Source organism: Actinia tenebrosa, unplaced genomic scaffold (assembly GCF_029948245.1).
Source record: "Actinia tenebrosa isolate PJP-AT-01 unplaced genomic scaffold, QUT_ActTen_1.0 PGA_scaffold0__85_contigs__length_37466705, whole genome shotgun sequence".
NCBI classification, from domain to species: Eukaryota; Metazoa; Cnidaria; class Anthozoa; order Actiniaria; family Actiniidae; genus Actinia; species Actinia tenebrosa.
The window spans coordinates 28636659-28659239 of record NW_028292569.1 but is presented as its reverse complement, the minus strand read 5'-3'; the positions used below and the strand labels follow the sequence as shown (position 1 = coordinate 28659239).

At 39.1% G+C, this 22581-nt stretch overlaps 4 protein-coding genes across 6 annotated transcripts in view; all 4 read left to right on the top strand.

Moving 5' to 3' along the window:
• Positions 1 to 22581, top strand: part of LOC148914013 (uncharacterized) — a 190900-nt gene that overhangs the window by 8369 nt on the left and 159950 nt on the right. The window lies entirely within an intron of this gene.
• LOC148914017 (UDP-glucuronosyltransferase 2B20-like) lies at positions 42 to 11473 on the top strand. Of its 2 annotated transcripts, XM_089039068.1 has the most exons (6): positions 42 to 213; positions 1926 to 2334; positions 2449 to 2670; positions 4937 to 5140; positions 5376 to 5667; positions 10629 to 11473. In XM_089039068.1, exons 1-6 carry the CDS (start codon positions 55 to 57, stop codon positions 10909 to 10911), a joined length of 1569 nt encoding a protein of 522 aa, XP_088895194.1. In that variant the 5' UTR covers positions 42 to 54; the 3' UTR covers positions 10912 to 11473. The 2 variants fall into 2 exon arrangements, with proteins under 2 accessions (XP_088895194.1, XP_088895198.1); XM_089039072.1 differs by lacking the exon at positions 2449 to 2670.
• On the top strand, positions 11880 to 17857 carry LOC116297237 (UDP-glucuronosyltransferase 1-2). 2 transcript variants are annotated; one of them, XM_031705427.2, is made up of 6 exons: positions 11880 to 12058; positions 13350 to 13758; positions 14588 to 14809; positions 15362 to 15565; positions 15791 to 16082; positions 16559 to 17857. In XM_031705427.2, the coding sequence occupies exons 1-6, from the start codon at positions 11900 to 11902 to the stop codon at positions 16839 to 16841; spliced, it is 1569 nt and encodes a 522-aa protein (XP_031561287.1). In that variant the 5' UTR covers positions 11880 to 11899; the 3' UTR covers positions 16842 to 17857. The 2 variants fall into 2 exon arrangements, with proteins under 2 accessions (XP_031561287.1, XP_031561289.1); XM_031705429.2 differs by lacking the exon at positions 14588 to 14809.
• On the top strand, positions 17984 to 20512 carry LOC116297238 (uncharacterized). The gene is made up of 2 exons (XM_031705430.2): positions 17984 to 18470; positions 19494 to 20512. Exons 1-2 carry the CDS (start codon positions 18374 to 18376, stop codon positions 19844 to 19846), a joined length of 450 nt encoding a protein of 149 aa, XP_031561290.1. The 5' UTR covers positions 17984 to 18373; the 3' UTR covers positions 19847 to 20512.

The following is a 22581-nucleotide window of genomic DNA, read 5'->3' as shown; positions in this document are numbered from 1 at the left end:
ACATTTATACGTGACTCTGTCACGCAATGGGTTTTCAAAAAGTCAACTTCTAAAATGGCAAAGATGTCTCGATCCATGTTACTTTTTATCATTATCATCGCTAGCTGCACAGTTGTTCACACGTCTAGAATTCTACTGATGCCTTTGTATGGAAACAGCGATTATTTTATTTTCAAGAAGATTGCAACGGAGCTATCAAACAGAGGCCATGAGGTAGGGCTATAAGTTCCTTACACTCGAAATTATTCAGCCAAAATTAGCTTGCAAACTTGCTAAAAACCAGGATTAATTAAAGATATATGAGATTTAAGTGTTCCAGATCCTTTATTTTGGTCTTTCTGCTCTCTCTCTGCGAGCATTTTTAGGTGCTTGGAGAATCGATAAAATTGGCTTCCAAAGCCAAACAATTGGCGTCTATTGTATTTTAAAGTAGTGACTAATTTTGGAGCGATTTTTTAGTTAAATTTTGCTACGTTAACATTGGGCCATCCATTCACAATATTAAGGAACAATAAAAGGCATGCATGCAAATGTACGAGTATACCCTGCGAGCAGAGTCTCCTTTTCACTCCTCTACGGGCAAGAGAAGGAAAGGAGACTGCAGAAATCGTGCATTTCTTTTGTAGTGCCGCTATCCAAGAATCTGGATAATGAGATGCATAATTTCGGGTTTCATACTGGTTTAAACTGGTTTTGATGCGCGAGTCTGTATTAAAAATATGGCCGATGACCAAAATTGAGCCCGCGTCGTATGTCAAAGTGTAGTTTCGAAAGCGTTCTAAATCACGTTTTATCAAATAAAAATCAATTCCAACCAACTACTCATCAAAGGAAATCGCTAGGAAGTTTTATGGATGTCAAAGACCCCTTCGTTTCGCTGCCGACAGGTCAAGGAAAGTCACTTATTTTCCAGCTTGTAACTTCCGATGATCAAATGTCTTCAAGAAATCGATCCAAACACTAGTCGATACTACCCTAAGAATTCTCTTTTGGTGGGAATAAATCCACTCCAGGCAATGATGAGCACCCAAATTTCCGCGTGTGAAAATTTAGTGTCTCCAAACTGCTAAGCTTGATGAAATTAAAGCAGTAAAAGAAGAACACTAGATCATCTTTTAATGAGGTCATGACTCTAAAAACATGTTTTGTTTTGAAGCGGCAATCATGTTCGAACCGGAACCGGAAACCATTTACAAAACGTGTGAGCTTATGAACAAGTTAGTTTCTTAGCAACCGCGCTGCGCATGCTCAAATAACATTATACACGATTTCTGCAGAATCTCCTTTCCTTCTCTCGCCCGTAGAGGAGTTAAAAGGAGACTCTGCTCGCAGGGTAGTACGAGTACTGAGTAAAGATATATTTTCTCATAAATTAATTTGATTTTAGGAATGGACTCGGAATGGACTTGGGAATTTGGGAATTAAGATTTACGCATTTTCGCTTTCTTATTTTATTTATTTATTTATTTTCTTCTTCTTCTTCTTTTTTTCACCTTTCGAGATCAAATTTTTGTAATAATCTTGGCGTAGAGTGCATTAAGCTTGAGGTATTTGCGTCATAACGACAACGACGAAAACAGCAACCACAGAAATTAACTACCACAGCAGCAGCAACCACCACAACCACACCACCAACATAAGCAACAACAGTAGCAGCAACATTAACAGCTACAACAAAAACAACGACATCAAGAACAACAAGAGCAATCGCTGCAACAATAACAGCAATTCAGTAACAGCTACAGCAGCAGAAACGGCAACAACACTAACAGCAGCATCATAAACAAAAACAATAACATCACCAACAACACAAGCAGCAGCCACACCAACAGTAAAAGTAAAAACAGCAGCAGCAGCAGCAAAAAAAAGGAGTTTACCATTTTAATTTTATTTTCATTCTTAATTATTTCAAATTTAATTTCCAGGTCAAATTGTTAACTGCTTCCAACTTGAAGCACTTCATAGGGACGTCCAACATCAGTCATCTGATCTACGAAGTCCATCAAAGTTTGGACGAAGTCGAGGACAAAGTTGAAAAAATCGACCAAGATCCAATTGCAAGCCCTGTGTTTGCTATTTTCCCGTTCGCAATGCTTTTGAAAATTCAGCAAAAGTTCTGTAGAGATTTTCTAGAAAACACCAAAATTCTTCAAGAAGTCAAGGAATTTCAAGCAGATCTTTTAATTTCTGACTTGCTGTTCATGTGCAATCCAATCCTACAAGAAATGTTGGATATTCCACGCGTTGATGTTTCACCTTACGGTATTATTCCCTTCTTCATGCAGTCACTGCATATTCCTTGTCCTGTTTCGTACACACCACAGATGGGAACAGGTAAATATTGAGTTAATATTGCCTTAATTTAAACCTCTAATTGACCAACCTTGGGGAAAGGTCAAGTAGTTTAAGGTATGACATTATTTATTACAACATTCGTTCGTATCGCAGACAGCACGGATGAAATGTCCTTTTTCGAACGTGTACACAATATGGCTATGTACATTGTATCTGAGTTCCTCAGGGAATTCTTTCTCTATAAACCTTTTGGAGACTTGAAAAAGGAATTCAAGATTAGCCCCGAGCGGTCATTTAGTGAAGCATTACAGAATGGGGAGATGCTGTTGGTACAAGCAGACTTTGCTTTGGATATTCCCAGACCTCTTCCACCAGGTGAGTATGCTTTGTTCAAGGAAGCAAGGGTGGAGTGCAATGCTTAGGTGTCAGTTTCTCGCTTCTGTACACCGGTAAGGTCTTGGAGGGCGCATTAGACATTTTCTTGTTTATATGTAAATCCAAAAACATAGAAAGAACTCTTATATTTTTAAGGAAGTAAGCTAGAGACTGCTATTCCCATGCGGCTGATAGATACTGATGTGTAGGGTGCACAACTGCATGGAGTATTGCATGGAGTATCAATGGGATATCGACGGTCTTTGGCCATGGAGACTCATTTCTGCAGCAAATTGAACTGAGATTATCTATTATATTGTCCTCTTTTTCCCCTCGAGGGATTTTTCGGGGAACTATGGCTTTCCTCCATCATTAAAAATCGTCATGATTAGCTGAGTTGTTTGGTGCCCTTTACGCGTTTACCACTTGTGCTGATAGGATGTGTAGGGTGCACTACTGTAGTATTGTGCTGATAGGATGTGTAGGGTGCACTACTGTAGTATTGTACTGATAGGATGTGTAGGGTGCACTACTGTAGTATTGTGCTGATAGGATGTGTAGGGTGCACTACTGTAGTATTGTACTGATAGGATGGGTAGGGTGCACTACTGTAGTATTGTGCTGATAGGATGTGTAGGGTGCACTACTGTAGTATTGTGCTGATAGGATGTGTAGGGTGCACTACTGTAGTATTGTGCTGATAGGATGGGTAGGGTGCATTACTATAGTATTGTGCTGATAGGATGGGTAGGGTGCACTACTGTGGTATTTTGCTGATAGGATGTGTAGGGTGCATTACTATAGTATTGTGCTGATAGGATGTGTAGGGTGCATTACTATAGTATTGTGCTGATAGGATGGGTAGGGTGCACTACTGTAGTATTGTGCTGATAGGATGTGTAGGGTGCACTACTGTAGTATTGTGCTGATAGGATGTGTAGGGTGCACTACTGTAGTATTGTGCTGATAGGATGTGTAGGGTGCACTACTGTAGTATTATGCTGATAGGATGGGTAGGGTGCATTACTATAGTATTGTGCTGATAGGATGGGTAGGGTGCACTACTGTAGTATTGTGCTGATAGGATGGGTAGGGTGCACTACTGTAGTATTGTGCTGATAGGATGTGTAGGGTGCACTACTGTAGTATTGTGCTGATAGGATGGGTAGGGTGCACTACTGTAGTATTGTGCTGATAGGATGGGTAGGGTGCACTACTGTAGTATTGTGCTGATAGGATGGGTAGGGTGCACTACTGTAGTATTGTGCTGATAGGATGGTAGGGTGGCACTACTGTAGTATTGTGCTGATAGGATGTTAGGGTGCACTACTGTAGTATTGTGCTGATAGGATGTGGAGGGTGCACTACTGTAGATTGTGCTGATAGGATGGGTAGGGTGCACTACTGTGTATTGGTGCTGATAGGATGGGTAGGGTGCACTACTGTAGTATTGTGCTGATAGGATGGGTAGGGTGCATTACTATAGTATGTGCTGATAGGATGTGTAGGGGTGCACTACTGTAGTATTGTGCTGATAGGATGTGTAGGGTGCACTACTGTAGTATTGTGCTGATAGGATGGGTAGGGTGCACTACTGTAGTATTGTGCTGATAGGATGTGTAGGGTGCACTACTGTAGTAGTGTGCTGATAGGATGGGTAGGGTGCACTACTGTAGTATTGTGCTGATAGGATGGGTAGGGTGCATTACTATAGTATTGTGCTGATAGGATGGGTAGGATGCACTACTGTAGTATTGTGCTGATAGGATGTGTAGGGTGCACTACTGTAGTATTGTGCTGATAGGATGGGTAGGGTGCACTACTGTAGTATTGTGCTGATAGGATGTGTAGGGTGCACTACTGTAGTATTGTGCTGATAGGATGTGTAGGGTGCACTACTGTAGTATTGTGCTGATAGGATGTGTAGGGTGCACTACTGTAGTATTGTGCTGATACTGATGTGTAGGGTGCACTACTGTAGTATTATGCTGATAGGATGGGTAGGGTGCACTACTGTAGTATTGTGCTGATAGGATGTGTAGGTTGCACTACTGTAGTATTGTTCTGACGGGATGGGTAGGGTGCACCATTTGAGTATTACTCTCATTAAAAATCGTTATATGATCTGAGTTGTTCGATGGCACTTGCCAAGATGGTTTTTATCATTACGTCATTTGAATTTGTTTTGAGTGCTATTCCCTCCACGGTACAACGAGGATTTTTCTCTGGGCAAACGCGTTATTCTCTCTTCATTTCATTATTTCAGCTGTCAAAATGATTGGCGCTGTCCTTCCCGAACCAGCCCAGCCCCTCCCTGCAGACCTGGAACAGTTTATGCAAAGCTCAGGAGACCATGGTGTTATCTTGGTGACGTTTGGTTCAATGGTGTCCAAACTAGAAGCTTCTATCCTGAAGAAGATGAGTGTTGTATTTGGTAGACTCAAGCAGAAGATCTTATGGAAGGTCAAAAGTGAGTTTGATTTTTCTGATGTACTTTTTGGTGGTTTGTTATCATTTCTTATTGACTGCCGTTTTGGATAATATGCTATTATCCCTAAGAGAATTAAAGAAGCAGCCATGTTGGAAGATGTTTTTCTCTTTTTTTGGTTTCATCACTGTAGGTGGTTTCCAAACATTTCAAAGGAATTTATCAAAGTGCAGCTTATTTATCATCGCTAATAATTCTATTTCGAATGTTTTTCTAGGAGAAGCTTTACCATCGGATATCTCTTCGAATATCAAGGCCGTGAAATGGCTTCCACAAAATGACGTATTAGGTCACCACAAGACAAGGCTGTTCATATCCCACATGGGACACAATGGAATGTACGAAGCTCTTTATCATGGCGTCCCTCTTGTTGCCTGTCCATTGTTTGGCGATCAGTTTAGCAACACAAACCTCGTTGTTCGTGCTGGAGTTGGGTCGAAGGTTATATTGAGAACCATATCTGAAAACGAACTGGAAAAAGCTATTAGAAGCGTCTTGGACGATTCAGAGTAAGTATGGATCAGTATCACCGTTATCACTGTCATAGCACCCCATATATGGACATCAATATGATGTAAGTTAGTTATTCTAGGCAAGCCATGACTCGAAGTGAGCACAACGATGCGTGCAACATGATTTCATAATAAAATACATCTAACGAACCAAGAGACTTCGACATGGTGTCAGAATCGTGGGATAACTCAAGCAAGCCAAGATAATTCTCCTCGAGCAATTTCAATTCAACTTCAAGTACTTCAAACACGTTCAATTTCGATATTCAAGTCCAAGAATTCAACTATGGCGGACAAATTCACACCACCGACAATGGACTGGTTGAGTCCAGGCGATATTCACAAGAGATTCAAACTTTTCAAGCAAAAATGTCAACTTATATTCGATGGACCGTTAGAAAAGTCGGCAGAGCAGAAAAAGGTACGTTTTTTGCTGTTATGGATCGGCGATAAAGGTCTTGAAATATACAACACGGCGACATGGGCCAACGAAGGCGACGAGTTAAAACTAGACCCGGTATTTCAACACTTAGAAGCTTATACTAAGCCAAAAAGCAACCATATTTTAGCAAGATTCCAACTTCGAAGTCTCAAACAAGGCGAAATGCCATTAGAAGAATTTGTAACAAAAGCACGAAGTCTTATCGACGATCGTGGATACGACCAGCAGTTCAAAGATGAGACATTACGCGACACCTTGGTATTTGGCATCAATTCTGATAAAGTACGAAAGGACGCTATTTCTCTCGGAAATAATCTAACATTTCAACAAATCTACGACCTTGCTAAAACAGAGGAAAGCACAAGAGCTCAAATGAAAATTATCACTCAAGGCAACGAAGTTTTCAACAAGGAAACACACTCGATTCGAAGCAAAAGGTCAAGTTCGAAACCACAGGAATCCCAAAAATGGCTGGAAAACGAGAATCGACAGTCAGCGAGCGCCCCTAAACCAAAACCCAGAAAATTCAAGTTCAAGTTCAACGGATGTTTTCGATGCGGCGGAAACCATGAAGAACAAGCACACTGTCCAGCTATCAACGCAATATGTAAATTCTGCAAAAAGAAAGGACATTACTTCAAAGTCTGTATGAAAAGAAAAGTAAAGCAACTACATGAAATCGTCGACGATCCGAACTACGAAGGTCAAGATATACATGTGCAGCCCGACGACGTTGCAGAGTACCCTAGCAATACTTACACTTACGAGGAAGAAGGTTCCAGCGACACTGAGCCAATTACCGTGACATTAGGTTCTGTTTCAACCGAAAACACAGTACATAATGTGAGCAGCCACAAGAACAGAATATATAAACATGTTAAACTTAATGACAAATGTGACGTCATCATGAAAATAGACACTGGAGCGGACACTTGCATACTTACAACCGACGATCTCCAGGTACTACCAATCTCCATCAACTTAGAACCATCGGACAGCATCTTGAGGGGGTATGGGGGATCCAAGATACAAAACCTTGGAGTAACAACGTTAAAAGTCACTTACAACAACAAATCAATCGAGACAAAATTCAACGTAGTTGAAGCACCTGGTAACCCTTTAATGATAGGATGCAAGCAAGCTCAGGACCTTGAAATAATAACAGTAAATATTGAGCACCTTAACTCTATCAACGAGCAAAACACGAAACCATCAAGAGCATATCAAGCTGCGCAGAAAGGCGAGCTTTCGAGATCAATCGTTAAAGAAGACTTCAAAGATTGTTTCGACAAGGTAGGACGCTTTCCAGGAGAAAAGTATCACATTCAACTCATTGATGACCCTAAGCCGGTTATCCATCCTCCACGAACAGTCCCAGTGCACATATTACCACTTTACAAGGCAGAACTAGATAACATGATCAAAGACGACATCATCACAGAAGTGACTGAGCCAACGGAGTGGGTCAACTCTATAGTCTGCAACGTACGCACAACCGAAGACGGAAAGCAAAAAGTACGACTATGCTTAGACCCTAAGGACTTAAACCAGAGCATACGTCGTGAACATTACTACAGCAGGACCATAGACGAAGTACTACCGCAACTACATGGAAAGCAATACTTCTCCGTAGCTGACACGCGGAAAGGTTATTGGCACGTTGAATTAGATAACGCATCCAGCCTGTTGTGCACCTTTAACACTCCATTCGGCAGGTACAGATTCAAACGTTTACCCTTCGGAGTAAATGTGTCTCAAGACGTCTTCCAACGCAAGCTAGACGAAGTATACAAAGACATACCAAACGTCACCGGAATCGCGGATGACATCATTATTGCGGGATCGACGCAGCAAGAACACGATCAAGCGTTCCTAAACATGCTCGTGGCAACAAGGAAGAACAATGTAAGCCTTAATTCAGATAAACTTCAATTCAAACAGCAGAGTGTCAACTTCTACGGACATACACTCACCTCAGAAGGCATCAAGCCATCAAGCAACAAACTAGAGACAATCAGGAACATTCAGGCACCAAATAACTCAAAGGAACTACTCACCATACTCGGAATGATCACTTACCTTAATCGATACTCAACAAAGCTAGCACAGCTGACAGCACCTTTAAGAGAGCTGACAAAGAAGAATGCACACTTTAGATGGGAGCAGCGCCACCAGGACGCACTTGACAAGATAAAAGAGGAACTTTGTTCAGTACCAGTGATGTCTTACTATGACCCTGACCCTACCACAGTCACCATCCTTCAATGTGACGCGAGTCAAGAAGGATTAGGCGCGTGGATTCGTCAAATTGATTCAGATGGCAAGGAAAGAATCATCGCAATGTCATCCAGAACACTTACAGACGCCGAGAAGAGATACTCCAACATCGAACGCGAATGCTTAGCTGTAACCTATGGCCTCGAAAAGTTCGAGTACTATTTATTGGGACGGACAACAGTCGTAGAAACGGACCATTCACCCCTTGAACAGATCTTCAAGAAGAACATTGCTGAGGCCCCAGGAAGACTACAAAGACTACTGCTGAGATGTTTAAGATTTAACGTTCAAGTCAAATATAAACCAGGCAAGACAATTCCAGTTGCAGACGCACTGTCAAGAGTATGCCTCAACAGAAAGGCACGATCAGATGAACATCACAAAGAAATCCACTTTGTCACAGACAAGCCCTGTCCTTTTGACATCAACCTAGTGAAATCTACAACCGCACAAGACGCAGAGATGATCAAACTAAAGAACATTATCTTTGAGGGATGGCCTACTTACCGAAAGGAATGCCCACAAGAACTACTAGACTTCTGGAACTTCAGATGCGACCTAGTCTTAGAAGACGGGTTAATCCTCAAAGGCGATAGAATCCTTATACCATCATCACTAAGGAAACAAGTACTGGATACAATTCATCAAGGTCACCAAGGAGAGACGAAATGTATCTTGTTAGCCAGAGAAGCTGTATTCTGGCCAAAGATCAGCAATGACATCAGACAAACGATTAAAGAATGTGAAACTTGCAACAAGTACCAGCCAGCACAAGCTCGACTTCCCATATTGCAACCAGATCTTCCCTCTAGACCATGGGAAAAGTTAGGAACTGATATCTTTGAATTCAACGGTTCAAAGTATCTAATGATTGTAGACTATTACTCAAGATTTCCAGTCGTACGTCCAATTGCTAATATGACAGCTAATACCATATGTAACCACTTCCAGCACGTGTTAGCAGAATATGGATTACCATCACACATTCATGCTGACTTTGGTACGCAGTACATTAGCAAAGAGTTTCGTGAGAAATGTGAAAACACTGGGATCAAGTTAACATTCAGCTCACCCTACCATCACCAAGCGAACAGCGTCGCTGAAAGAGCTATAGGAACAAGCAAATCCTTATGGAAGAAGGCCATAGACGAAAAGAAGTGCCCTTACACAGCACTCTGGATGTACAGAATCACACCCCTAACAAGCACTATACCATCACCTTATGAGTTATTGTATGGACGTAAGCCCCGACTGCTTATTCCAAGCAGCAACCATGTCCTGCAATCCTCACATCCAGACAATGATTACCACAAGGAAGCAATCAGACTCTCCCAAGAGAAACAAGCAGAGTACTATAACAGAAAGGCAAGTAAATCTGACACAAGACCATTACTTGTCGAGGAGCCGGTATATGTGTACAATACGCACAAAAAAACGTGGGACAAGGGTGAAATCACAAGGAAACCAAACCCTACAAGCGAACCAAGGACATACGTTGTCGAGATGAACGGTAAGCTCTACCAGAGAACCAGAGAACATCTAAGACCAAGAACAAGCCAGCTTAAAGAGCCAGAAAGAAGGGCCTACCAAGAAACCCAACCTGCACTTAACATACATCATCCCCAAGACCTACTTGGTAAACCAGCGGTATTGGTACAAGAAAGACCACAGATGACTGAAGATACCAAAAGCCGAGATGTACCTCCAAGTGATTATAAACCAAAGGAGCAAAACAATCATTCAGCAAGCTATACCACTAGATATGGGCGTACAATCAAAGCTCCTATTAGACTAAGTTTGTAAGGAGTTGATACAAAAAAAAAAAAAAAAAAAAAAAAAAGAAAAAAGCATATAACCTGTCTATATAAGTTGACATTGAACATTTACATATATTGATCAACACCAATTAACTATAAGATTGATGAACATTGAACAATTGAACAGAGGGGGATATCATAGCACCCCATATATGGACATCAATATGATGTAAGTTAGTTATTCTAGGCAAGCCATGACTCGAAGTGAGCACAACGATGCGTGCAACATGATTTCATAATAAAATACATCTAACGAACCAAGAGACTTCGACAATCACAGTTCGGTTCGTCCCCTTTAACTAAGTCACTGTGTTTTAAAGCTTTGTTGAGCTTTCTAATCATGAAGCATTGATTCATCGTTGCTTCCCTGACCCAATCTATCCTGTAGTTTTGAGTTTGAGTCCCTCTTAATTCTTTCCTAGATTCAAGTCAAAAGCGTCTCATTTGTCAAATCTAATGAGGGACCGACCGCGAACGCCCTTACAAGAGTCCGCTGATTCCATCGAATACGTGCTTAGAAACGGAAACCTACGTCATCTTCGTGTCCGATCGTTCGATCTACCATGGTATCAGTACTACCTTGTCGACGTCATGCTTTTCATTGCTGCCTTGGTTACAGCTGTTGTGTTTGTGTTGGCATTCTTCTGCCGATGCTGCTGCAATTTGCTGTGCAAGATGAGACTTGGGAAACAGAAGGCAGAATAGTTTTATTTCGATAACGAAATAATGTTATCACTACAACTTTTATTAAGTTTCTCCAACCATCTGCAATATTTATAATCTTTGTAGACCAAATGCAAAACTGGTACCGATGTGAGGCTTAAGTTGCGAACAAAGGGATCTGGCGTGACTCAAAGCAATCTGGCGTGATTCAAAAGTCACGAATCATGCCAGATCCCTTTAATTTGTTCACAACTTAAGCCTCACATCGGCGCAAGTTTTGCATTTGATCTATATCATCGATAGTACTGATTTGATTTTTAAAAGCTTATTGCTGTTTTTTTTTAAATGTTATTACGACAAACATGTTGTTTGGGTTGTACCTGTAGAAAACACTTTTTCCAATTATGTTGACTTGTCTTGTTGTGATATGGCCACTGCATTATGTCATCCAACATGGCGGCCGTGTGTTTTATAATCCAATATGGTGATTATGTCCTTCCGTAAACCATTCGTCTACTAGTAGGATTAATGTTATGACTCGTGATTAACATTTCACTCATTAACTCAATGTACTCCAACTAATAAAGACACACTGCCAAAAATGGTCGTTATGTGTAGCCTTCTATCCCCCCCCCCCCCCCCCTAGGCTTAGGCCCCGTCCACACGTATCCGCAAATTTTTGTATCCGCAATTGTCTTTTACGGATACGGGTTGCGTCACACGTGCCCTGAAATTTTTGTGTCCGTATCCGCAAATTTTACGAAAACGGATGCGTGTGGACGGTGAAAACGATTCGAATACGCTGCGTGTGGACGCGAAAAAATTTCCGGATACTTGTGGACGGGGCCTTATACTGAGCAAAGGCAAGCTCGAAATGGGAGTATTGGCGTTAGTCCAGGTATTTGTCTCGCATGACCAACGGTATATAAACGGAAATCAAAGAAAATATATTTTATGGGATCCCTGTGTCTGAGTATTTACATTACGTTACTCTGTCACGCAATGGGTTTTTGAAAAAACGACTTCCAAAATGGCGAAGATGGCTCAATCCATGTATTTTTTAATCATCATCATTGCTAGCTGCACAGTTGTTCGCACCTCTAGAATTCTACTGATGCCTTTGTTTGGAAACAGCGATTATTTTATTTTCAAGAAGATTGCAACGGAGCTATCAAACAGAGGCCATGAGGTAGGGCGTTAATTGTCTTTCACTTGAAATTATTCAACCAAAATTAGTTTGCAAACTTTCTATAAAACAGGAGTCAATAAAAAATATCAGATTTAAGTGTTCCGGATCCTTTATTTTGGTCTTTCTTTTCTCTCTCTACGAGCATTTTCAGGTGCTTGAAGAATCGATAAAATTCGAAGAATTGGAGAATCCATAAAATTCGGTCTTCTAAAGTCAAACGATTGGCGTGTATTCTATTTAAAAACATTGATTAATTTTCAAGCTATAGTTTTTGGAGCGATTTTGCTGCGATTTTGAAGTTTAATTAGCTATATGCATTATCATTAGGCCATACATTCACAATATTCAGGAACGATTAATGGTAAATGTACGAGTACTTTGAGATGCAAATTGTATTATCGATTTTGATTGCAAATTTTTTAATCAAGGAGGATGTTTTATCCTTTCAATAATCTTTTCTAGGACTCATTTATCTATTAATATATCTATTATATTTTTAATATAAAAGTAATTTTAAAATCTTAGTTTGCGTAGCAGGCTAATGCAATTTCAAACTTTCAAACTGATAGATTTCTTTTTTCATGAATAAATTTGGTTTTTAGGAATGGACTTGGAATGGACTTGGGATTTTGGAATTAAAATTTACGCATGTTAACTTTCTTAGCTAATTTTTTTTTTTTCACCTTTTAAGGTAAACGTTTTTTAATGTCGTCTTGATGCGGAGTACATAAAGCTGGAGATATTTGCGTTATATTAAAACAAAAATTTAAAAAAACCAGCAACCACAACAATAAACAACCGCAGCAGCAACAACATCAACAACAGCAGCAATAACAACAGCTGCTACAGCAACAACAGTAGCAACAACAGTAGCAACAACAACAACAACAACAACCACAATTAACAGCAGCAACAGCAACAATAACAACAGTAGCTGCAACATTAACAACAGCAGCAACCATAACAGCTGCAACAAAAACAATGACAGCAACAACAGAAGAAACAACAAGAAAAGCAATCGCAACATTAACCTCCTCGGCAGACTAATCGCTCGGGTTTTTGTTGTGTTCGAGAGGGATGGGTTTCCTGTGGACAATAATAACAGCAACATCAGAGCAACAGCAACCGGAACAACAAAAACAGCAGCACCAACGAAACACTAACATCTACTACAACAACAACAGCAGAAACACCAACAGTAAAAGTAAAAACATCAGCAGAAACAATAGGAACTTAAACATCCTGCTTACTATTTTAATTTCATTCTTTGACATCTGATTTCGAATTCCAGGTCAAATTGTTAACTGCTTCCAACTTGAAGCACTTCATAGGGACATCCAACATCAGTCATCTGATCTACGAAGCCCCTCAAAGTTTGAACGAAGTCGAGGACAAAGTTGAAAAAATCACCCAAGATCCAATTGTAAGCCGTGTGTTTGCTGTTTTCCCCTTCGCAGTGCTTTTGAAGTTTCAGCAAATGGTCTGTAGAGATTTCCTAAACAACACCAAAATTCTTCAAGAAGTCAAGGACTTTCGAGCAGATCTTTTGGTTTCTGACGTGGTGTTCATGTGCAATCCAATCCTACAAGAAATATTGAGTATTCCACGCGTTGATGTTTCACCTTCCGGTATTATTCCCTTCTTCATGCAGTCACTGCAAATTCCTTGCCCTGTTTCGTACACACCACAGATGGGAACAGGTAAATATTAAGTTACAGTCAAACAAGCTCACGTGTTGACCCCTAGAGTCGATTAATGATTTGAATTTTCGAATTTTAATATCATTATTCAGTTGAAATTTACAACATCGAAAGCGAAGATATGAAAATTCCATTCAACTTTAAATTCAATATACGACATTTTGATAGGTTAATCAGTGCTAACACAGCCGGAAGACCAAGAAAACATGGTGGCCAGAAATAGTCTTGGCCGTGTTTATGTGCCGGGAAAGCCTTTACCTGATATTATTCGACAGGAAATTGTTCATCTCAGCAATAGCGGATTGTCCAATAAAGCAATTTCGTGACAACTGAAAATTTCTAGTTGAGGAGTCCAGAAAATACTTCAACATTATCGACGACATGCTGGAACTGTGTCTCCATTTCGCTCAAGGCGGGAGCGTTCCCTACAAAATTACTGATGATATCCTCCAAGTAATTGAGGCATGAAAATTACAAAACCTAGTGTGTATGCTTATGAAATAAGAGAGCGACTTCTGCTCGAAGGTATCTGTAATTTAGATGATTTACCTTCTTCATCACGAGTCGAATAATGAACTGAATTTTCATTTGAATATTGCAATATTGCATTATTCCGGTTCGTACGTATAAAAGGAATAATTGACTAATGATTTCATTAATCGAATCTAGGGGTCAACGCGTGAGCTTGTTTGACTGTAATACTGCCTCAATATATACAAGCCTCTATGAAGTGACCAACCTTGGGAAAAGTTCAAGTGGTCGTTAAGTAGAGGTTGAAAAGGAGTTTAAGGTATGACATTATTTATTACAACATTCGTTCGTATCGCAGACAGCACGGATGAAATGTCCTTTTTCGAACGTGTACACAATATGGCTATGTACATTGTATCTGAGTTCCTCAGGGAATTCTTTCTCTATAAACCTTTTGGAGACTTGAAAAAGGAATTCAAGATTAGCCCCGAGCGGTCATTTAGTGAAGCATTACAGAATGGGGAGATGCTGTTGGTACAAGCAGACTTTGCTTTGGATATTCCCAGACCTCTTCCACCAGGTGAGTATGCTTTGTTCTAGGAAGCAAGGGTGGAGTGCAATGCTTAGGTGTCGTTTCTCGCTTCTGTACACCGGTAAGGTCTTGGAGGGCGACATTTTCTTGTTTATATGTAAATCCGATTTCCGAAAACATAGAAAGAACTCAAAAATTCGAAGTTAGCTAGAGACTGCTATTCCCATGCGGCTGATAGATACTGATGTGTAGGGTGCACTACTGCATGGAGTATTGCATGGAGTATCAATGGGATATCGACCTGTCTTTGGCCCGATTAAGACTCATTATTCTGCAACAAATTGGACTGAATTTATTTATTATATTGTCCTCTGGTTTTCCTCATTAAATATCCTCATATTAGCTGAGTTGTTAGGTGCCCTTTTTGCGTTTACCACTTGCCAAGAAGGTTTTTCTCCAAGATATCAGTTAGTATATCCTCTCATGGCAAGTTTCATCATGTCAACTGAATTTGATTGATGAATGCTATTCCCTCCACGGTACAACGAGGATTTTTCTCTGGGCAAACAGCGTTATTCTCTCTTCATTTCATTATTTCAGCTGTCAAAATGATTGGCGCGGTACTTCCCGAACCAGCCCAACCCCTCCCTGCAGACCTGGAACAGTTTATGCAAAGCTCAGGAGACCATGGTGTTATCTTGGTGACGTTTGGTTCAATGGTGTCCAAATTAGATGCATCTATCCTGAAGAAGATGACGGTTGTGTTTGGTAGACTCAAGCAGAAGATCTTATGGAAGGTTAAAAGTGAGTACTAGGTATTGCGTATCACTTTTTTGGGAAAACTAGACGACGACGGATTCTAAGAGGTTAAATATGGTGGTGGTCATATGGAAAGAGGTCAATTCACTGCTAAAATATGTTTCAGTAACAGTCTGTACAACTAATAGTTAGAAACTTTATGCAAAAGTTTTTAGACTTTAATTTATGTTAATTCTTAAAAGAATTTGGTTCTGCTGCATGTCCTTCTAGGAGAGGCTCTTCCATTGGACGTCTCTTCAAACATCAAGGCCGTGAAATGGCTTCCACAAAATGACGTATTAGGTCACCACAAGACAAGGCTGTTCATATCCCACATGGGACACAATGGAATGTATGAAGCTCTTTATCATGGCGTCCCTCTTGTTGCCTGTCCATTGTTTGGCGATCAGTTTAGCAACACAAACCTTGTAGTTCGTGCTGGAGTTGGGTCGAAGGTTATATTGAGAACCATATCTGAAGACGAACTGGAGAAAGTTATAAGAAGCGTCTTGGACGATTCACAGTAAGTGTGGTTCAGGGCCGTTATCACAGTTTGGCTTAACAATAATTAAAATAATAATAATAATAATAATAATAACAATAACAATAACTAATAATAATAATGATAATGATAATGATAATGATAATGATAATGATAATGATAATGATAATGATAATGATAATGATAATGATAATGATAATGATAATGATAATAATAATAAAGGTGATACCGGGGGACAAAACAGAAGAAAGAGTTGAACTGACTGTTTTACAGGGCCGTAACCAGGGGGGAGCACAGGGCGCACGTGCATCCCACCCCCCATAAAAGCTTAAGGTTCCCTCATCTGTGCACCTCCCCTGTAGATCCCTGGTTACGCCACTGTTTTACACCCGGTTGACATAAGCAGTCCTGGCTTATGCTGCGATTGATTTTGAATAGATATGATACAATATATGTGCTCATGTGCTCAGTTTGATTTTTTTAAAATCATTTTCTAGATTCAAGTCAAAAGCGTCTCATTTGTCAAATCTAATGAGGGACCGACCGCGCACGCCCTTACAAGAGTCCGCTGATTCAATCGAATACGTGCTTAGAAACGGAAACCTACGTCATCTTCGTGTCCGATCGTTCGATCTACCATGGTATCAGTACTACCTTGTCGACGTCATGCTTTTCATTGCTGCCTTGGTTACAGCTGTTGTGTTTGTGTTGGCATTTTTCTGTCGATGCTGCTGCAATTTGCTGTGCAGGAGGAGGCTTGGGAAACAGAAGGCAGAATAGTTTGATGATGATAATGATGATAAACGATCCTAATTGCAAATACTAATAAAAATTAATTATACTTTAAATCTAATACATATGATAAATTAGAAAAACCTTACAGTCAAAACAAGAAAATTGTGAACACCTAAAATATGTCTGGAATGTAAAACATCGTGTCCTGACCAATCACATGCGACAGTTAATTAGACATGAATTCATTCTCGCATGTGATTGGTCAGAAAGTATCGGTTTTCTTACTTTGACTGTAACTTATTCATATAAACGAAATAAAATCAATAATAATAATAACAATAATAATAATAATAGCAATAATCGTAATAATAAAAAGTTTCTAATTTTAAATGATGATACAAGATATACTAATACTAAGACATAGCGCATACTATCAATTAAAATAAAATTAAACTATGAATATTTAAAAAATGAAACATTAAATAAGCGAAAATATTCATAGGACTCTGAAAATGACTTCCGCTCAGGTTGTGGAAACCTCAAACACCACCACCAACAGCCTTTCCTCAAGACTACACTCACCCGCCCGGACGATCGCATTTCACAATGAAACTGAATGAAAAAAAACACCTGGATGGGTTTTAAACCATTTACTCTTAACATTCATATAACCAAATAGTATTTTTACACAAGTCAATATAAATAACCCAGCGAGCTTATTGGTCACAATGCAATCTTGAATGCAAGGCTAACATGGAAACACGAAAGAAATGGCACAAATTCTATCGAGAAAAGTTATTTTGCATTTTATTTCATGCTAGCCTCGCATCCACTAAATTTTTGAATAGAACAGTGAAGGCGCACGCATGTTTGTTCATGTGTGCCGCTTGCAGAGATGAAATAAAATTTGGAACAAAAATACAAAAACAAACTCGCGTCTTGGTAAATATTTCTCGATATTCACTTCGCCTTCAGCGAATAATTGTTAAATATGTTCTAGAAGAATTTTAAAAAAAATCTAACTAAAATAGGATGATTAAAATAAATATTATAGATCTTAAGATGCTTATGTGGTCAGCTATTTCTATTTCAGTGTTTCATGTGGCAACCTATTTCTATCCCAGACTTGACATAAACTATTAAACCATAACAATACAGGTGCTTGAATTGCATCGTTTTTGATTCACAATGACCGTAGTAATTTAAAAAGATAATATGGAAATACTGTTTTAAGAATTGCCAACGTACGTGTACATTTACGGGGGCGTTTTAAATCTGCTTAGCTTAGCCACGTATACCTCCGAGACGAAGGTGTATGGCTATTATTAACGTGGAGTTGTGTTTTGACTTGATGGTCATATTGTGAAGTGCTTGGTTCGAATTTACCGACACCAAGGCTCGCGTTCGCGTCGTATCGTTTCGTCTGTGGTCTTACATGTCATATAACTATTTCCAGTCGCGTATATTTAACGTGACCATACCACGCTGCACGTCACATCAGTATGTTTAAGGGCTCGAGCATAGACTGACCCGAAAATACTGTTATTTTGTTCATCGCTCCACGGACATGTAAAACGATGGTTAACAGCGATCGAGTTTTGGCCGAGGATTTCAGTACTTTAGTACTTATCTGTTGCTTGATTATTGTAGCCGTTGAAGGCCTTTCAAATACAGGTAAGCCAGTCCTCTCTACGTGTCTTTGAATTGAAAATGACGCTTGCTTAGTTTTTGTTTCATACTCGATCATCAACACAATTCCTGGTTAAAATGGTATTGGACTGAGAATTCTTCCTGCCAAGAAAACTACGGTTACCAAACTTTTTTTTACTACAAATTCAAATAAAACTGAATTTCCTAGAGCTTTTTCTATATTTTTAAGCGGTCGTGAGCGTTAGAGTAACCATAAAATTAACCGAAAATTTAAAAACGTTTACTATATATATCATATTCCTAATTTAAAAGGTTTAAAAAAAATTCGACAAGCTCTAATATATTGTGAGCATAAATCTCACATGGTTTTATTTCTAGAAAAACCATTCATTATTCAAATCCATCGAGGATTGAAATAGCTTGATATTTCTATTTTCAGACAATCAACATTAGCTTCTAGGAAACGAATTCTCTAACCACGAGAATGTAGTCAAATTAATATTTAATGGCAATGAGTGAAAACTAAAATGACCTTCCAAAACTAATCACACACCACAAATACACTGCAAAATTGAGCAAAGCTGAACAACGTTAGGTAAATCATGATTAGAATTTTGAAGTAAAATCAAGGAATGATTTAGATTTTTTGTTGACATTTTTAAGAGATATTTGTTTTGATATTCAGTTAATATCGACCCCTTCCATAGGTTTTTATCTTACAAAACAATATTTAATCTTAGAACAAGTAATAATAACACTGATAACGTGTTTCTGTTTTGAATAGAATATGTTCTTATTTTTCATTGAATATTGAACGAAAAAGCCAATTTGCAGGCTTCATAAATGTGACACATGATTTCATGATTTTATCATGAAATGATTTCATAGTTTTGAAAAATCAATTAATTTTTAGCAAATGTTCTGCATATGTTCTTCAAGATATTTTCTCTTGTCCTTGTCCTTGTCCTTGTCCTTGTCCTTTTTCCCCTTTTCATCCTTAAAGCCTTGTCATCTGACATTTTACTGACTTGAACTAATTGTTCGCAGATTCCCCAGGCAATTGCACAACACAGAACAGTCGATGCTGCAAACTTGGTCTAAAAGCAGCCCGCCATCACGCTATTTCTCCAATCTACACGTGCTACTATGAGGCCCTCATAGCTGGCTTAGATCACCAGACATCAGTAGCTTTTAGACTACGAGCTTCAAAAGGAAGACTTCGACAGATAAAAAACATTGCTAGAGCTACTGCCTTTCGCCGGCGACTTTCATTCTGCTATACCGGAAAACACAAGAAATGCTTCGAGTCATGCTGTCTTGCGAAGCGAAAAAATAATCATTCAAAGTTAAAAAATGCAAGCCACAAGCCGACTTCGACGACAACAAGAAGAACAACTTAGACTGGCATGTCAACAATTTGTATCTTAATCAAGAGGATTATCATCATAGCTGCGGATAAAAGTCGCCAAACAAAAACATAATCTACATTTGAGACTCAGTGTCTTTTGTAAATTACCTGCCTTTGGCAAATCTTCAAATAAATACATAAATAAATAAACAAACAAACGAACAAACAGACAAACAGACAAACAAACAAACAAACAAACAAACAAACAGACAAACAGACAAACAGACAAACAGACAAACAGACAAACTCGAGTATTGAGTAGTGAAACTGACCAGAATTTCTACCAACATTATTATTGCTGACGAATGGTAGAATCGTCTTTTATGGTACATAACTTTATTCCTACCAATAAATATATTTGGTGAACCACTTGTTTGTACCATATATTAAGTACCTTACGAGAAAGGCCTCACAATCAGCTCTGAATCTGAAGATATTGAATGTGGCTCATTGATAGTTGCTTATAACAAATAATTGGTGAGTTGCCACACCACAAGTGCATTATCTGCAAATGTGTAAATAGATCGTTAAGATATATTATGACTTGATAAAAGATGGCAAACTGATACCAAAGATATAAGATAATTATTGTTATTATTTTGTACAACTGCTTCGTTGATTAAATGTGGCGACAAAGCCATTGACCTCTAAAAAGGAATATCAATTATTTAAAATATTTTAATATGTCTGGTTTTTGTGTGTGTGTGTGTTGTGTGTGGGTGGTTTGGCTAGTATAATGGCAGGGACGTAGCGATAAAGGAGGAATGAGGGGCGGGCGGCAAGGTGAGACGACCGTCTCCTCAAAAAAAACCCTAAATTTTCCCTTCATTTCTTTATTGTTGGGCTACCTGTGGTTTTGGCGGGAATTTTCGCGCTAAAGCGAGTGTGCTCGCCCCTCCAACTCTGGAATGAGTGGCAAAATAGACCGAAAAATAATTGTGGTAGTTTAGGCATGGCGTAATTAGATCGTATAACAACAAACTTTGATCCTTCATCTCTTGAATTTCACCTATCCACTGATTTTTAAATAGTTTTTTTCTTCGGGACCCTGTACCTGTGAAATCTCAAAACCTGGTTCTTTCTATGGTTAGAATGCACTTCATGGTGCGCAGCAGTTGTGAGGGATCAATGGATTTGCTGCTGCTGCTGTTGTTGCTGCTGTTGTTGTTGCTGTTGTTGTTGCTGTTGTTGTTGCTGTTGTTGTTGCCGTTGTTGTTGTTGTTGCTGTTGTTGTTGTTGCTGTTGCTGCTGTCGTTGTTGTTGCGCTGTTGTTGTTGTTGCTGTTGATGTTGTTGCTGCTGTTGTTGTTGCTGCTGTTGTTGCTGTTGTTGTTGCTGTTGTTGCTGTTGTTGCTGTTGTTGCTGTTATTGTTGTTGTTGTTGCTGTTGCTGCTGTCGTTGTTGTTGCGCTGTTGTTGTTGTTGCTGTTGATGCTGTCGTTGTTGTTGCTGTTGTTGTTGCTGTTGTTGTTGCTGTTGCTGTTGCTGTTGTTGTTGCTGCTGTTGTTGTTGCTGTTGCTGCTGTCGTTGTTGTTGCGCTGTTGTTGTTGTTGCTGTTGATGCTGTCGTTGTTGTTGCGCTGTTGTTGCTGTTGCTGTTGTTGCTGCTGTCGTTGTTTGTTGTTGCTGTTGTTGCTTCTGCTGTTGTTGTAGCTGCGTATTGTTTATTTTAAATTTTAAAAAAAAGTTACCTTAAAAGGTAAAAAGTAAACAGTTAATTTTGTCTGCCAAGTTTGGAGAAAGTCTATTGAAAACAAATTTTGCAATTTTTATGCTCCGTTTTTCAGCTTGATTTTTTAGCGAATTGAACAGGCGGACAACTGATTGTAAAAAACCATTGTTAGAAATTTGGCCCATAACGTCAAACGCGACTCAAAAATAAAATGACGAGTACCGCGTTAAAAGCCTAAATGTGCTAAATTCAGAGACATATGAGTGGTTTTGAGCGAGTTAAAAAATTTACTTGCAATTATCTTGGAATCACCTTAATATCGATAGGATATTGTAAACCTTTAAACAATTATTGGTGAAAACGTTGGATGCGATGAGAAACTTCATATTAAAAACAATACTTTTATAACGAATTTCAGTTTACTTTACTGAAAACGTTTCAGCTATATATTCGTTTGATCTACTGAGATGTAAAGCTGGCGTCGAAAGTTTGGAAACCTCACTAGAACAAGTTCGACGATAGCTGAAAGTGCAATTGGGAAAGCAGAAAATCCTATTAAATGACTTTTTTCTTCAATGAGAATTCACGTTTATTTTTGGAAATTGCATGCGAATAACTTTGACCAGTGCAGAGAAGCACTCTCCTACCGTCTTCTGCGTGATTATATAACTGAACTTAGCACGTTTTTTCGTTTTTAACCTCAACACGATAAAAGTCATTCATTAATTGGTAAGACCAACAAAGTCAAACAAAAAAATATGTATATAAATAACAATAATAAACTACTTGACAGATACTTATTCATTTCTGTTTTATTATATTATTATTAGAAAAAATAGGAGCCGTTTTGCCTGAGCACTTTGGTCCCCGCTTCAGGTACTTAGATTTTTTGTGTGTGTGAAAACAATGGGACATAGAGGCATGGCCATCTGTTTCCTCGACCCCCACAAATACGAAACATGTCTGTTTTATTGAAGAGAACTAAAAGAACGTCCACAAAATGTCAATAATAAGAAGTAGGTCAAAAACGTTAAGCTCCCGGGAAATATGAAATAAAT

Bases quoted from the DNA above. Each gene is read 5' to 3' on its own strand.
- LOC116297237 (XM_031705427.2), top strand. From the start codon at position 11,900: ATGGCGAAGATGGCTCAATCCATGTATTTTTTAATCATCATCATTGCT. The intron at 12,059-13,349 runs GTAGGGCGTTAA...TTCGAATTCCAG, and splicing joins TATCAAACAGAGGCCATGAG to GTCAAATTGTTAACTGCTTC. The intron at 16,083-16,558 runs GTAAGTGTGGTT...ATCATTTTCTAG, and splicing joins AGCGTCTTGGACGATTCACA to ATTCAAGTCAAAAGCGTCTC.
- LOC148914017 (XM_089039068.1), top strand. From the start codon at position 55: ATGGCAAAGATGTCTCGATCCATGTTACTTTTTATCATTATCATCGCT. The intron at 2,335-2,448 runs GTAAATATTGAG...TTCGTATCGCAG, and splicing joins CACACCACAGATGGGAACAG to ACAGCACGGATGAAATGTCC. The intron at 2,671-4,936 runs GTGAGTATGCTT...TCATTATTTCAG, and splicing joins TCCCAGACCTCTTCCACCAG to CTGTCAAAATGATTGGCGCT.
- LOC116297238 (XM_031705430.2), top strand. From the start codon at position 18,374: ATGGTTAACAGCGATCGAGTTTTGGCCGAGGATTTCAGTACTTTAGTA. The intron at 18,471-19,493 runs GTAAGCCAGTCC...AATTGTTCGCAG, and splicing joins TGAAGGCCTTTCAAATACAG to ATTCCCCAGGCAATTGCACA.